This window comes from Artemia franciscana, chromosome 1, assembly GCF_032884065.1.
Source record: "Artemia franciscana chromosome 1, ASM3288406v1, whole genome shotgun sequence".
Taxonomy (NCBI): Eukaryota; Metazoa; Arthropoda; class Branchiopoda; order Anostraca; family Artemiidae; genus Artemia; species Artemia franciscana.
The window spans coordinates 31,266,841-31,282,755 of NC_088863.1; the positions used below are offsets into that span (position 1 = coordinate 31,266,841).

A 15,915-nucleotide genomic window follows, 5' to 3' on the forward strand; every position below is an offset into this window, starting at 1 on the left:
AATAAATGTGTAAAATCAATATTTTATATTCAAAAGTTCAGATTCAAAAATTTCTTTGATAAGTGGCATGATGTGGAAGGTGCAAATGGATCTCGGCACCTATATTACCCTTATAAATTTCTGAATGGCATTTATTCAACATCCATGACACCAAAGACTGACCATTGAGACAGAACAGTAGGGCATAAGGGTCATAGGCCTATCAATTTTATTAGTTTATGGCCTCTTCAAAACTAAATTCGGCCTTGTATCCAAGTTCAAGAAGACTGAAAAAAAAATGACCTGATTGGTCATTTCGATCGTTATCTTTGATTACCATTTATAGCTTTATAAGTCGAACTTATTTTGGGACGTGAAATGATTTCAACTTATAGTTTAATTCCTAGATAAATTTTGAGTTGTAGTAGTTGTAGCTCCTCTTATCAATTACAGAACTACGTGGAAAGCAGCTACCATTTACCGGGTGTCAGCGAGGAAGACGTAGTATCAGACGGATATTTACAAATTGACAGAAATGTGAGTCGTTTTTTTCTGTCTCTTAAGTCGCCTATTCTATAGATAATATAAGTGGATGAAATATTATGGTACTTGTCGGTTATTGGAAACAGATCAAGGAATTAACCTACGCCTAGGTTACATATCAGAAAAAATTGTTTCATAGTTTCAAAAACAAGTGACGGATGATACGATACATTAGACTTTGACTGAATGCATTGGACTTGTATAATTTGGGCTATTTATTTACAAATTAGGAGTGGGGTTGGGGGTTAGGCTAGGTTAGGTTGGGTTTCCATAATTTTGTTTCTGAAGTTTTAGTTCACCGTCATATTTTGTTATTTTTCATTAGGATTAACCTAACTTCGCTTCTCGGGTATGCTTCCAATAACCGACAAGTACCAGTCTTATTCAGAGGTTGATGCCTTGCTAATCTGGATTGCCTTGGGGGTTATACCCCCTCTCCTTGCCATGCAAGCACATTTTCCGCATTGTATTATTTTTAGCTTAATGAAGAACGTTCTGGATTCGATTATATTTATCCCAAAAATGGCTTATCGTTCTCTACCCCCCCCCCCCCGAGTTTTGCCGATACCGTTCTTTTATATTGTTTTAAAGAAGCCATTCAAAGCCGTAATTCATTCGATAATTCGGATCGTTGCATATTATGTGTTTTTTTCATAAATGCTCCATACACGCTAAGCTTTTGATGCCTAGTGGGAATTAATCACTGAGCCACTAAGCTTTGAACTCGAACCAGTTACCAGATTGTTTGTGACTACGCACAGTAAATAAGGAGCGACTCAGACAGATAGTAATTTAAATTATATAAGGAAGAATTTTCACATAAGTTAATGCATCAAAAGAATATAAAATTCATAAAGTTTAATGTTGCCCACCAAATCCACGAGCCTCAGAAAATTTGCCTTATTTTCGAAATGGGGGTAATATCCCCAAAAGAGGAATCATCTTTATAATAATCACGGTTAATGATCTACCATATTAAATCCCTCTTCATTTCTGGGAATATTTTGTTCTACGCCTTTATTATTGGTGCTAGGAGGGGGGGGGGTAATACTGCCCCTCTCATTGTGACAATCTTTTTTTATGCAGCATAAAATGTTACTCCAGCAAGTGCTATCAAGAGTTTTTGTTAGTGATTTTAAATAGTATTATTTCTCTTTTCCCTTTTTATATGCAGTGTTTTAAATTATTTAGACATATGTGTGGAATGTAACAAAACACCAGAAAACCCAACTGTGTCAACATTTTAATTCTTAGGGAGAAAAACCGAAAAATTGGGACGCTACCAATCAATTTACAATTATTATATATACAATTTAATTTCGAAAAATCGGGGGTTTGTGACGCTAGTAGCCAACATCATATCTTGGTTTGGCATCGACGTGATTTGAAAAACGATCAGAAATTAAACAAAAAGGATTTTTTTTTAACTGAAAGTAAGGATCAACATTAAAACTTGAAACAGACAGAAAGTATTCTGTCTATGAGGGGGGCTGCCACCTCCTCAACCCCTCGCTCTTAACACTAAAATTTGACTCTTTGTCCCTCTTCTTTAAGAAATGCTACGGGATTTATGGCCGTTGAATCGGAATAAGAAGCTATTAAAGTAGCTTCACGGAGTTAAAAAAAACCTTAACGTGAGAGAGAGGAGGAAGGGTAGCCCTTATGTACGGATTAATTTATTTTGGTTTTAAGTTTTAACGTTGCTCCTTGCTTACAGTTGAAAAAACCGTAGTTTCTTTTATTTAATTTTGGAAAAGAACTAATGTCGTACCTTGCATAGGTCGAAGTTCTGTCCCCAATGTTGCAACAGGTCTTGGCTGATAAAAACAGCGATCTTGGGGATAAATTAGCTCAAATGGAGGTATCGTAGGGTATAAGTAAAAGACCGAACCGAAAAAAGGGTTTTCAATAAAAGAGAACAGAAAAGGATGAAACTGCAAACTAGTACTATTACAAAGTGCTATTACAAAGGGCTATGTCTTCTTTCTACCCCCTGCTGCTTCATGGCTTAGAGTAGAGTCAGCTCTCCGTTGTCCTGCCCAGAGTGATAACCCATCGTTGTTTTTCCTTTAATATTCTACTTTTGTTTTCTCCCTGTGGAGCTAAAGAACTTTTTTGTGTTTGTGATATTTAGTTTAAAGTATGGAATGTCGTGAACTTCAAGGAACAAGTTTTGTATATCACTGTGGTATGTAAAAACAGTCATCTCGAAATTCAAAGCTTTTACCGGCTTTACAAATTATTTATTTGATCCAGAGTGTCAGTAGTATGCTCCACCCCGAATACCATTAGTTTGATGATATCGCATAAAAAGCGATAACTTCAATAATTTTAGTTCTTTGCTAATACGATTTTTCAACGTTTCATGGCATTTAGGCAGTTTTCATGGCAGTAGGGGGTTTGAACTATCCCCCCGGAAATTTTTGTCCGACTCATAAAAAAAAAACAATAATGAATATTAACAAATGTTTGATGAGTTTTTATAAAGAATTTTTATAATCCCCCATCCGCCCCCGAAAAAAAATCCTTTTGTAACTCCCTCCCCCCTCGAAAAAAATGTTGGATACGGCTCTGAAGTTAGCCATGATTGTTTCCAAAATCTTTATAATGTCAAATTGATGCGTAGTATATATCGGTTTTAGTTTTTCTATTAGTGTTGTCATGCTGATATGTTCTTAATTTCGACGTTAGCCTACTGAGAACGATATATTTTTTGAATATTCTTTTTTCATATTGTCTAATCAGTATTTATGTTTTAATTATATGGTCAAAATGCTGGCCAGGTTTTCAGGAAAAAAAACAATAACTTCTTGAAATAAGAATCTGTGTCCCTGGGTACTTCCCCCGTTCAAACACCGCATGACATATGGTCCAGATATCAAGATCGCCAACTTAATCAAAACAGTCGAAATATGGTTTAAAACTGCATCCGGGGTCCATACGAATTGTGCAGTCCAAGGTGTAAAGGCCCCAAATAATGCAAATAGTACATATAAAAAGAGATTTCACAGATACTATCTTGACTCAGAATCATCCAGGGATCTTGGGATAATATTCTTAATGATGCAATTTTCTGTCAATAACAAAATCTCACAATCGCAGTATGACTCTCTTAAATCAAAGTACTAAGTACATATTTCAGAAATTGAATTTGATATTCACAAAAAAATGACTTGTAAAGATACGTTAGCTAACTGACTGACTGACTTGCTTTGAACTTTGAGGCTTTATATTGCACTATAGATCTCCAAGTTCAAAACAGATTAAGCACATATTTCACAAAAGGCCACATGTCACTCCTTATAGAAATTTATGGAACGCGAGGATGGGGAGGGGACAGTAATTGGAGGATCCATAATTTAGCTCCATGGTCTCTTGCCCCCTATAACACCCCTAGTTTCTACTGATATATAGATCTTGTTGATCGTGGTTAATCAGGTGTTATGTGTGGTTTAGTGCTATATGGTTAGACATCAGTCGTTGAAAATGATAAAGCTTGCAGTACGAATATACTAAATCAGAGCGTATTAAATATTTATTTTTCAAGTGGCATTTGATAGTCACTAAAATTTCTATTAAATAGTTTCTGAGCTTGATGGTTGAAAAACTTGAGTCAAACTTGACTAAAAACTTGACATACAGGTTCAGAATCACAAACCTTTAAATAGGTTAAGCCTTTCACAAATGATATTTAATTTCTCCCAATTGACATTTAAGGATTTTGGCACTTGCCGTGGACAAACACTAAGGACAAAAGACACAGTATGAAAGTTAAAATTCCAACTTTACTTACATAATCACGTCGTGTCAAAGTTGACTCAAGATCATTCAGGATTATTTACGGAATGGTCCTAAATGATTAAAGGCCAATCATCAAAAAGCCAGTAAGATTGCAGAGTGACTCTTAAACAAAACCCTTTAAGTAAACCTTTCACACATTATATTTCTTTTTGCCAAAGTTGGTATTCAATGGTTTCTTACCTCGCCTGTTGCACATCTGATGCTAATATTGCAATATATAAGTCAGAAATGAAACCAAACTTAGTAGGCTACACATTTAACACTTTGCGTTTTATTCGCACTTAGTTGGGTTTTAAGGATTTATGATTCAAAGAAGGTGGCTTGTATTAAGGATGGTGGTCTTATATATTAACCCAATAAACGTAACTTATCTGAAAACCACAATGTGGAGGTTTCAAGTCTGTATCACAAAAAAATGAAATGTTGTATTTTTCCTGAAAATAATAGCCAAGAATCGAGGAAGCATCTTGGTGCTTAAATTGGTGCTGCTTAAACAGGTGTAATAGACCATCAGCAGACTGGTCTTTATAACGGAAATTTGAAGATCCCGCGTCTTATTTTGGTAACAAAATAAAGTCCGCCACAGCAAAGGGTCAGTCGCAACTATTTTGTGCCACGAAGCAACAGTGTTAGCCGACATAAGGCCAAAACGCTTGAGTCAAGATTGTAAGAAGCCAGGGATGTAGCTATTGTATTTTGGGGGGAGAGTTTGAGGGGGGTGCTATTAAAGTGGTAGCGAAGAAAAGAAACTATTTAACAAATATTCTACTTGACTTGGTTGAATTAAAAACATTACGCAATACATAATAAACCATAAACACACATTAAACAGTCATAAATATCAGTACAAGTGCTTTTCCTACAAGATTTCTTTCTTGCATCCTCTCTTAAAAAAAATCTTTCCGTGGTATTATCATAGAAAAAGATTGGTCTTTTTCTATTAATAGTTTTTTTTAGACAATGCTGGGAAGTCTGGATTCCTCCCCATGGAAATTTTCCCCTTGAAAAATCCCACCAGCTGAAAATTAAGTGACTTTTTTGGATTTTGAGCCAGATTCGCCATTAATGCTGCAGTACATACCCCCCCCCACTTCTCCCAACCCCAAACTCCTATATCGTAGTTGAACCAAGCGATGTTCTTACCCGGGTGCCGCGCTATTCAGTTGCATATAATTTTGAATGGATTTTGATTCTATGACTTAATTTGTTGTGCTAAACTTTTAATACACGTGATTTATTGAAATATTGTTTATGGTGTTTTTTTAAATTGACTTGGTTGTGGTTTCGCCGAATTATATTAATAAATAGCATTAATATTAGCGAGCCACATAGAGCCAAAACAAAAAGTCAAAGAATAAGGCTATCACAGATTGTGTAACATTGTATTATGACATATTCCCCACATTTAAATAGCGACCGTATTTCTAATTTGAAACTATTCGAAAAATAAAGTTAGAATTATTAACTTACCCGTTGGGCATTGTTTGACAAAGAATATCCAGAAAATTTGAACAATTCTTGGCATCATTGCGGGAGAAACCTTAAATTAGTTAAAATTGCCAGGGTTGCCAATTGGAAGGGAAAAATTGACTTCTTGATTTTGAAAATTGCTTTCCCCTTTGAATCTTTGTTTAGATAAAAAAAATGAAATCAATAAAAATTACACATCAGGGTATGGAAGTATACCTTTCCAGAGGTGGGGTTTCTCTAAATATGGTTTTTGTTTCTATAATTCTCTTTACAAGCGAAGCTTGATCTCCTAGTACTGCATGATAAAACTGAAAAAAAGAGAATGTGATGGTACCACTTATACGTGCGCACAAAATTCCTAAATTGTGAGAAAAATGTTACAATTTTTTTCTAATTTACTTTATTCTATTCTCAGCAGACAATTTGTACACCATGCCCATGCAAAAATTATGTCCCACAAGTAGCGCTGTCGTTGCTTGAAGTGCAACTAATTTCAGTCGAGATTCTTAGCACATTTACGTCAGTTCTTTTTTTGCAGCTGGTTAAAAGAAATAATTAGAAACGTGAAAATATCAAGAAGTCGGCATGGTAATATAAATAGAGGCAGTTCAACATTTCTTGAATAGTATGTGAATACGAAACCTAAGGAATAGGATGTTATCAGCGCCTATTAGACGTTCCAATTACAAATAGGAGAATTGGAGCTGTATTGGAGTTTCAATTAAATACTGGAAATAAAAATTAAAACAATTAAATGATTCCTGGAGCAGATCCCCGTCTACCAAATCCCGTGACCAAACTACAGCAAATCTGACCTATCTAGTTATAGTACAGATATTATTATAAAAAGGAGAAAGTCCTATTTTTTTCAATGATTTCTTTTTCGTCCAGGAAATTATATTCACTGTATATCTACCTTCTATATTCTCAATGATTCCATTTCTATTTTATTTGTAGACGAATAGTGTATATTCATTTCTACTTTTGAATGTTTTAAAACGAAAAATCTAATCTTGAACTGAAAGATTTTTGGAAGTAAAAGCACCATAAATATCAGGAAAAAAATTTGACCTGAGGAAACGCGGAGAAATAGGAAGCATAAAACATTTTTGCAATTTTGTGATTAACTAGGCACACCTTTTTACTTGATGATAAGATTCAATGGCAGTATATTTGGAAAAATGTTAATATTGAACATATTTTGAAGTGTAATGGACCCCTGTTTTTCTCATTTTCCTTATATTAAAAACGAGCATGGATAAATTAGAAAAAGTGTCTGCTCGAAGTAAAGAGCAAATTTGACACTTAAAGCGAGCACCGGTTTTAAAGCTGCATGATTGGTAATGTTTTTTTTTTAATTATTTAGGAGGCAACTGCCACTCTTGCCCACCCCTCCCCTAAGCGACGTTTAAGAAACCAAGGGCTTTAGAACTATCGGAAAGCTGTTAATATAACCTCCCAGTGTCAGAGTAATATTGTCACATGGTGACGATTTCAATGACCCACTTCTGATGGAAACATTGGTTCCTAACTGAAAGGCTGAAACCCCGTAAACTAGCAGCTTTGGATCTTAAAGCATGACATTTTTTCTTATCTCGGTCTTTCAATGGTTTTTCTGGCGTTAGAGTAGCCTGATGAAAAGTCTTAATTTATTTTCACTAAGTTTCAAGATATTATTGTATTAAATTTAAGCAATGTATTTTTTGATTCAAATGTATCAAGCGGACAACTGACTAATTAAACTTTTGGAGCTATCAATTAGGTATGATTGTTGTTTTCTAAGCTACTTTTGAAGATATAGGAAGATGTCAGCATAAAGATTGGGGCTTAAGGTATGGTGGCCCCTTAATTGTAGGATAATTTCTCCTCGCGTTAAGTTTTAAAACCGCTCGTTACTTACAATTGGGAGTATCGTGTTTTTTGTTTATGTAGCAGTAAATATTGGGCGAAAAAATCTTAAAGGAAAGGTGTTTTAGATTACTAAATTGTAAATAAACAAAGGAAATTTTTTTTTCAACTGAAAGTAAGGGGCAATATTAAAACTGGAAACAAACAGAAATTAGTCTGTATACGAAGATCCCTTCCTCAATCTTCGATCTTTAAGTTAAACTCTTAAGGCTCTTTAAAGATACTTCTTATTCAAATTTCCAAACATTTCATTCATTCATATTTCTCGCTTCTCAACCCATGCAAGGAAAGCAATAGTCGTCGGACCTTTCAACTATGCTGACTCAAAAGGTTATCACAAAATTTTGATTGTATATCTTTGGGGAAAAGGGGCATTGGAGAGGGGATATTTGCCCCCCCCCCCCCAATCTTTTTAGTCGCTTTAAAAGGGCACTAAAACCTTTGATTTCTGTTAGAATGAGCCCTCTTTCGATCTTCTAGGACAATTTGTTCGTTACGATCACCTCTGGAAAAAACAACAACAATTAAACACGCGTCCGTGATCTTCTTCTTGCAAAAATCTAAAAAACTCCACATTTTTGTTGATAGGAGTTTGAAACTTCTCAGCAGAGTTCTTGGACATGCTGAATATGGTGTGATTTCCATTGAGATCAATTGGCTTTTTGAAGGTTTTTCCCCCCTTTCTTGAAAATTATGCGAATCTTATCAGGCTCGTGGTTTCTATCAAGATTCCGTTTTCTAGAGTTTCGGTTACTATTAGACGCAGTCACTCCTTAGTTATAGCTCGTTACCACGAACTGTTTGATTACGGAACAGAATTAGCTTTAATTTAGAATTGCCAAGTTCTGAAGGGAAAAAAATATGGCTCAAATTGTATTACCTTGGAACAAAAATTTTAGGAACATAAGAAGTTAATGGGATTTTCTCCGGAAATAAGTATGCTCATAAACGAACTTTCATCAAATGTAAGGTGTTTCCTCTCGGAGGTGTTTTCATTAAGATCGTAAAATAAATGTATAATTCTAAGACATGCATTTCAGTTTCTTGTGTTTGCTTATTTTCGTCTGGACGCTTAGTATCCAAGTCGAATTGTAGGCAGAGTGCCATCTTAAACTTGAATAGACAAATGTTAATGAGTAGAATTTGAAGGTGTTTTTTTTTTTTTTTTTTTTTTTTTTTTTGAAAATCGTGAAAATATTCCTGGAAGAATATTTTCGTTCCATTTCCTTTCCGAAGGATTACTTGTTATAATTTGATTTTTTAACTTTGAAAGACAAAGTCGGGTGTTGAAAGAGAGCTGGATTTGTCCCTTTTTGGGCCCAGAGGCTATAAGATCTAGTCAAGGGGCATATCGTGTAAAATTATTATAAAAGGATTATATTAGGTGAAGCATTAATTTGCATACAAATGAAACAATCAGGACATGGGGAAATTTAACCCGTAACTTCCCTATCGTCATGGGCATCCATGGCATGCCATCCAACTTTATGGGCATGGACTTGGATATAAAATGACCCTGGAATGGCTTGTACAAGATACCCTCTTAACCGTCAACTGTAATTTCTAAAAGATTTTGATTTCAGGGAGTTAAATATGACTTTGGATGATCAAAGAAGCTCGAGTAAAGCTATGATTGGCACGAACCAGTATCAAACAGTTCATGGCAGCGACCTGTATGTAAAGAGTGACGAGGAGTAATAGGGACCGAAACTCTAAAAAAAGAAAATTTGGAATAATTACTCCATCAAAAGGATTTACTTTTCATGCTGATTCTAAATTAAGAAAATTCATTAAGTTGGATGTTATCCACCAGAAGCTACGAGTCTGAAAAAATTTGCCTGCCTTTCGAAAAAGGGAGGCAGCACCCTCTAAATTCAAGGGATTTTAATAAAAATCCAGTCAATAGATTTAGCATATCAGAGAACCTTTTTATATAGATGCCAAGCTCCTACCTACAATGATCTGGAATTTTGTATTTTTTTTTACCAGAAGAAAGATCACGAATGCGTTTTTATTTGTTTTGTTTTTTTCCAAAGGGTGATCATACCGAACCAGGGGTCGTAGAAGATCGGGAGAAGACTTATTCGGACCAAAATTAAGAGTTCTAGTGTCCTTAAGTGACTAAAAAGATTGTGCCGTGGAAAACTGGCGTTTTTTGCCATTTTTTAGCATCAAACTACGATTTTAACCCATAGAAGACGAAGTTGTTATTAATGCTGATTTTGCATAAAATTATGTGTAGTGATGTATAATTCCGCGTCAGCTATTTTTTAGGGGACGTGTCATTTTGAAGGGAGGGGGGATGTCCAAAGGTTTTTTTTTTTTAGTGCAAAAATGTCTAACTCTCCATGAGCCTCAGGACAAACATAGAAATGAGAATAGGGGGGGGTAAGAGTTAATATATCACATCTATTCATTTAAACTTAGTCTGATTAAGGATGCTGCGGGGTGATACCTACCTTGTTGTAGAGAAAAAAATTCTGAAATTTGTTTTAAGCTTCATTGAACTAAACTGGTTTGCTTCATATTTCACAAAATTAAACACATGGCGCAGTGAAATTGTTATATAATCTTTTTGCGCCCCTTGATAATATTTTTCTATACGCCTTTATTGTCGTTGGTAGGGGAGGGGGAATAATGCCCCTCAGCAAGCAGCAGTCTTTTTCTGTGTTGCATGAAATATTGCATTTTCTTGCTTATCTGCTAAGAGGTTGGAAACAGTAAGCTCGTGAGGGACCTTACCATAATGAGCCTCGGCAGAAAATTTCTTGGAAGGATGGAGCTAGCTAGTGCTACCAGGAGCTTTGTTTCATTTGAAATTGAGCTTTGGATTTTAAACGGTATTTTTTCTCTTTTCCTGTTTATATACAATGTTTCAATGTGGATGCAGTCCCCTTTAAGTTTTAATGTCGCTTCTTACTTTTTTACGCTTCTTACTTCTTACAGTTTTTTTTCTTTTTTTTTTTTTTTTTTTTTGTAATCATGACTCGAGACCACATAAGAAAATGTTATCTTGAAATAAAGAGGATCCCTGTGCCGTGGAAATGGTTCCTGTACCCTTCTTTTATTACTCCCATAAATTATAATTTCTAGTCTCCTGATTACCTTGTCATGTAAATTATATGCTGTTACATATTTCTTTTTAATTGATGAGATCTAGATATGGGATCTCTTCCTTTCATACGGGACCAAAAAAAGGAGAAAAAAAAGAGTATTAGTTTTTCAGGATTTCCCAATGAATTATCGGTGCAAGTTCCTATACACAAATCAGTCAAAGAAAAACGCTTGCAAAATATTTTGGGCATACAGGAAACTAATGGGGAGAGCTGTAGAAATCTTGGGGTGACCGACAGAGGAGTACAAATTCAAATAACATCCTCCTCTCTGCTTGGCTGGTGCAAATAGCCTTTGTGGAGGATGAGGGTCGTCAGAATGTTTCCCCTGGGTGATCCAAACCCATTCTCTCCCCCCTGAAATAAAGTATATTTTATTGATGTATTCTTAAAGAGAGGAATTTGTTTGTGATTATTCCTTGGGGTTTTAGGACCAATTGTACCGATACGACGGCGTGGTCCATAGTTTTTTCTATCCAGCATAAATGGCTTTACCCATTTTAAGTTTGACCTATTGACAAAGAATGTATCCACGAAGTTAAATCTTCTGGAAGGCTAACAATCCTGCGGTACTTGACTGATAGTATTTCAAAAGGCCAGTTTTATTGACTCTTTCACTGTTTTAGCGGTCCGGAAGCCGTGAATGCATATATATCAATAGTGACAATCTACATGACAAGAATAATAAAATGCAACAGATTTAGAAACTGACACCCATTCGTCAGCGTTTGAAACACAAAATTAATCAAGTGCCTCTGTTGAGCTTGGAAAGAAATAAATTAACGACCCATGTATGCTGTGAAGCAACTAGTTAATTACACTAGAAACCTACTCCAGCCTCTGTCAAAATATTCACGTCTTGGGATAAAGTCTTCTAACCAATATTTCCGGTTCTCCCGACGTTAAAGTACGTAGTCAGTCGTCACTTCTGGACTTAATGCTATAATCATATTAAAAATAGTTCAATATAACAAAATTCACTGAAGTAACAGAAACTAAGCTAAGTCACGTCTTGGTTAATCTGTGGTCTTTGAAGGAAAGTATGTAAAATGACAGTAATATAAAAGAATAAATTGTTTTAGCTTTTTTTTTAATGCTGAGCTAAGACACGTCTCAGGTAAAGTGTGATCTTTTATGATCTTGTGAGGTCAAGATACTCCGGATCCTACATCCGTTTTAAAAGCAAATTGATTTACAAATTAGCTTCTCTCCATTTTTACCGTAAACCCGATATTATTGGTAACCATGTAAGGCGTTATAAACTATAGTAAATTTTAGCCAAAATTATTAGAGTCAGTTCATTAACATTTATTAATTAATGTTTCCTCCCTCCAAGGATCAAAATTTAAAGTCACGACTATTGAACTTTTATTCTTGCTAAAAAGTATTTTTTTTATTGCTGCTTTATCTTATACGCAATCATCTTATTTATTTTATTGCTTTTAAGTGGCACTGGAACTAGCTAGCTGGTACCCCAACCATAGATCCAAAGGAGCACCGACCTGGGCACCAAAGATCAACTATAGTGAGAACCGTCCAGGAACTCTCTTGTGAGGATGGGCTAAGCCAAGTTGAAAATTATTATTAGAGGTTATATGTAATTTTTTAAGAAGAAGGGGGGGGGTATTCATCTGTGGAATTTTTGAAAGCTTTTGATACCATAATTTTGTCGTTTTTTTCCTTTTACCGTACGCCAAGATTCAATTTTTTTTACATTTTTTAACTTGCATTCATTTATCCTCATGAATAATTGATACTTGCACAAGTAATTCAAATCGACAGGATGTAGTAATGCACGGTAAATAACCATACAGGTTGCATGTTATTGAACAATAAAAATTAACATATTAAATTTATTTCATTCAGTTTTTTTATGATGTTTGCAAGTAATAATCATCAATCACACAGGAAGAGTAATGATATACATTTTAGCATTTGTGTCCCATTTTTATATTTAGGTTTTTAGATGTGTTAGTGAGGAATCAACTTCGGGTAGGCCTAATGTTCTTCTTGCCTGATTGAATGTGGCGGCTAGAATTGATTTTCACGCCTATTTTTCAATGGTATGAAACTGGGTTAGTAGTAGTAGAATTCGTATTAAAAAAGAGAAAGAAGTTATTTGTTTCTGTTTTTACTATTTATTCTTAGTAAGGATTGCTTGCTTATTACTAATTCCAGTATTGACAGATTGCGATTCGTTATAGTTACAATGTTTGAATCATAATATTATGGTAAATATGAATTACAATACTATTATACGAGAGAGGGTCTGTGTTTGACCCCGTCCCCTTCCCTAAATGTAAAGAGTGCACGTTATGCATTTTTTCTAATGTTATGGATAAGGCATTTTTGATTGTTGAAACCCACTGCACTTCTCCCCCTCATGTCCCGAGAATCGTATGTTTGTGGCCTCTCAATAGTTGTATTCTGATTAAAGTTTACGCTAACTCGATCAAAATGGAGAATTCGATATTAATGGAAGCTGGTCAAGGTTTCAGAGATTTGTTTTCATAGAAATTTTCGAGTAGCCTCTCTTCTCAATAATTTGTGCAACGTCTCTGAATTAGTTACCCTCCAATTTTTCGGTTACTTAAAAAAGGCAACAAGAACTTTTAGTTTTTTACGAAATTTTTTATTAGTAAAAATATACGTAACTTACGAATTAACTTACGTAACGAACGTCTATACTCGTATGTTTTTATTATGTATATGAGGGGGTTCGCCACCTCGTCAATACCTCGATCTTTACACTAAAGCTTAAATTTTGTTCCGATTTCTTAGGAATGACCCTTGAATCACAAAGGCCGCAGAATGAATAGTTGAAATTAATGAAACTACTTGTGTGTAAAGAGCGAGGTATTAGGAGGAGGTGAACCCCTCATATGCGTAACAATTTCTGTTCGTTTTAAGTTTTAATGTTGCTCCTTACTTTCAGTTGAAAAAACTTTTTTGTATTTTTTTCATTGTTTTTTTTTTAATTTCTAAAAATCCTGCGCCCCTTGATGGAAATTCCCTTCCCCCATGACCATTTCCTCCATGGAAAGTTCCCCCCCGCATAAGCCCTCCCCCTCAACCCCTCCCCCAACCAAAAAGATCCCCCTGAAAGCGTTGGTACACTTCCCAAGAACCATTACTAAACACCAGTCAAAGTTTGTTGCTTGCAGCCCCTCCCATGGGGACTGTGGGGGAGTAAGTCGTCCCCAAAGACGTAGTCATTAGGTGTTTCGAATATGCTGAATAAAATGGCTATCTCAGAATTTTGATCCTGTGACTTTGGGAAAAAATGAGCGAGGGAATTGGAGGGCCTAGGTGCCCTCCAATTTTTTTTGTCACTTCAAAAGGGCACTAGAATTTTTTATTTCCATTAGAAGGAGCTTTTTCACGACGTTCTAGGACCACTGGGTCGATACGATCACCCCAGGGAAAAAAAGAAACAAATAAACACGCGTTCGTGATCTGTCTTGTCCCAAAAAATACAAAATTCTACGTTTTTTTTAGATAGGAATTTGAAACTTCTATTGTATGGTTCTCTGATACGCTGAATATGATGGAGTGATTTTCGTTAAGATTCTATGACTTTTAGGGGGTGTTTCCCCCTATTTTCTTAAATAAGGCAAATTTTCTCAGGCTCTTAACTTTTGATGGGTAAGTTCAAACTTGATGAAACTCATATATTTAAAATCAGCATTAAAATGTGATTCTTTTGATGTAACTATTGGTATCAAAATTCCGTTTTTTAGAGTTTCGGTTCCTATTGAGCCGGGTCGCTCCTTACTACAGTTCGTTACCACGAACTGTTTGATACATAAGAGATCGAAGTGCGTACATGCGTAGATTTAGAAAAGATTCGTGTCCCTCCTAAGAGGCTTTCCACTTTTGATAATGATTGACGCCTCGTGTAAAGTAAAGCGGGAGAAAAGTGGAATTACATGGTGGAACGTAGCTCTCCGTGGTGGACCATGGTGGAAGGTAACTCGCTGTGGCGAAAGGTGAAGGTATAGTGGTGAATAGATGTGAAAAGAGAACGATCTCCAAGGAAGACTCGATTTCTGGCTGTTCCGGTTCTGTTTTGTTGACAATATTCGTTAAGTTCCATTTCTACCTTATTCATGAAAACCTGATACAACAACTTTAGACTGGAGTCTCGACGGCGAAGATCACATTTTCACACACGGTTGTTTTCCATTTTTAATTTACAACTTCCTGCTTATATGTCGACTATGTTGGGATTTTGAATCTTTTTCACGTTTAATGCTAACTTATGCCAACTCTGATTATAGTACTTGTGTCTTATAGCCACCACGCTCAAGTTCTGTCGAGAAGTGAAGTTTGGTGAATGCTAATGAAATAAAACAAAATATGATGAAGATATAATACTCTATTAACAATACTATGAAAACTACATCAAAGAATTATGGAAGGGGGCCGTCTAGACCACGTTATATTAAATACGTAACCTAAACTAACCTAGTCAAAATACCAATTAAATATTGAATTTATATATAGCTACAATGTAGTTTCCCATCGATCCGTAGCTAATATTGTCATGTATAAAGACCATATAGAATCCTGATTATGACTGATTCAGCCAAAAACGTAATTTGTAACCAAAACAGCCTTAATATCTATTGAAACTGCAAAAAATTGGGTTTCACAGATTTGGTTATCATTGTCGCCGAATCTATTACGGTTAATATATTTTAGTATCTCAGTAGATATTAAGACTGTTTCGGTTACAAATTGCATTAGTGGATCGACTGATCCTTATTTAATTTATAAATAAGCCCTTAATTTACTTGAAATACACAGAAAAAATGAAAGAATTTAAATCAATCTGAATCTGCTTTAAACGCACTTAGTGTGTTCTCAAGTGATCCACGAACAAAGACACGTTCAAGGCATAAGCAGCCTAAATTTTAAAGTTGAGGAGGTGATGTAGGATATGTGGAAGTGAGTGAACCACACAGCCTTTTAATTTGTTGGAAACCATTGTCGCATGGCTCTACTGTCAAAGCTCCCAAAAGGCTAGTGTCGTTTTATTTAGAAAGTTTTTTTTGTATTATTATCATTATAATATAAAGAAGAGACCAAGAATGAATAA

At 35.3% G+C, this 15,915-nt stretch overlaps 1 protein-coding gene and 1 long non-coding RNA gene across 5 annotated transcripts in view; one reads left to right on the top strand and one right to left on the bottom strand.

Moving 5' to 3' along the window:
• The window catches only part of LOC136028525 (PDZ domain-containing RING finger protein 4-like), a 126,962-nt gene that overhangs the window by 94,001 nt on the left and 17,046 nt on the right, over positions 1-15,915 (top strand). For all 4 annotated transcript variants that reach the window (XM_065706372.1, XM_065706382.1, XM_065706377.1 and 1 more), the window contains one exon: positions 433-516. In XM_065706372.1, the coding sequence (XP_065562444.1) occupies positions 433-516 (84 nt within the window). The remainder of the gene's footprint in view (positions 1-432; positions 517-15,915) is intronic.
• LOC136028545 (uncharacterized) overlaps positions 1-15,915 on the bottom strand; it is a 50,159-nt gene that overhangs the window by 21,775 nt on the left and 12,469 nt on the right. The gene's annotated exons all lie outside the window — the stretch shown is intronic.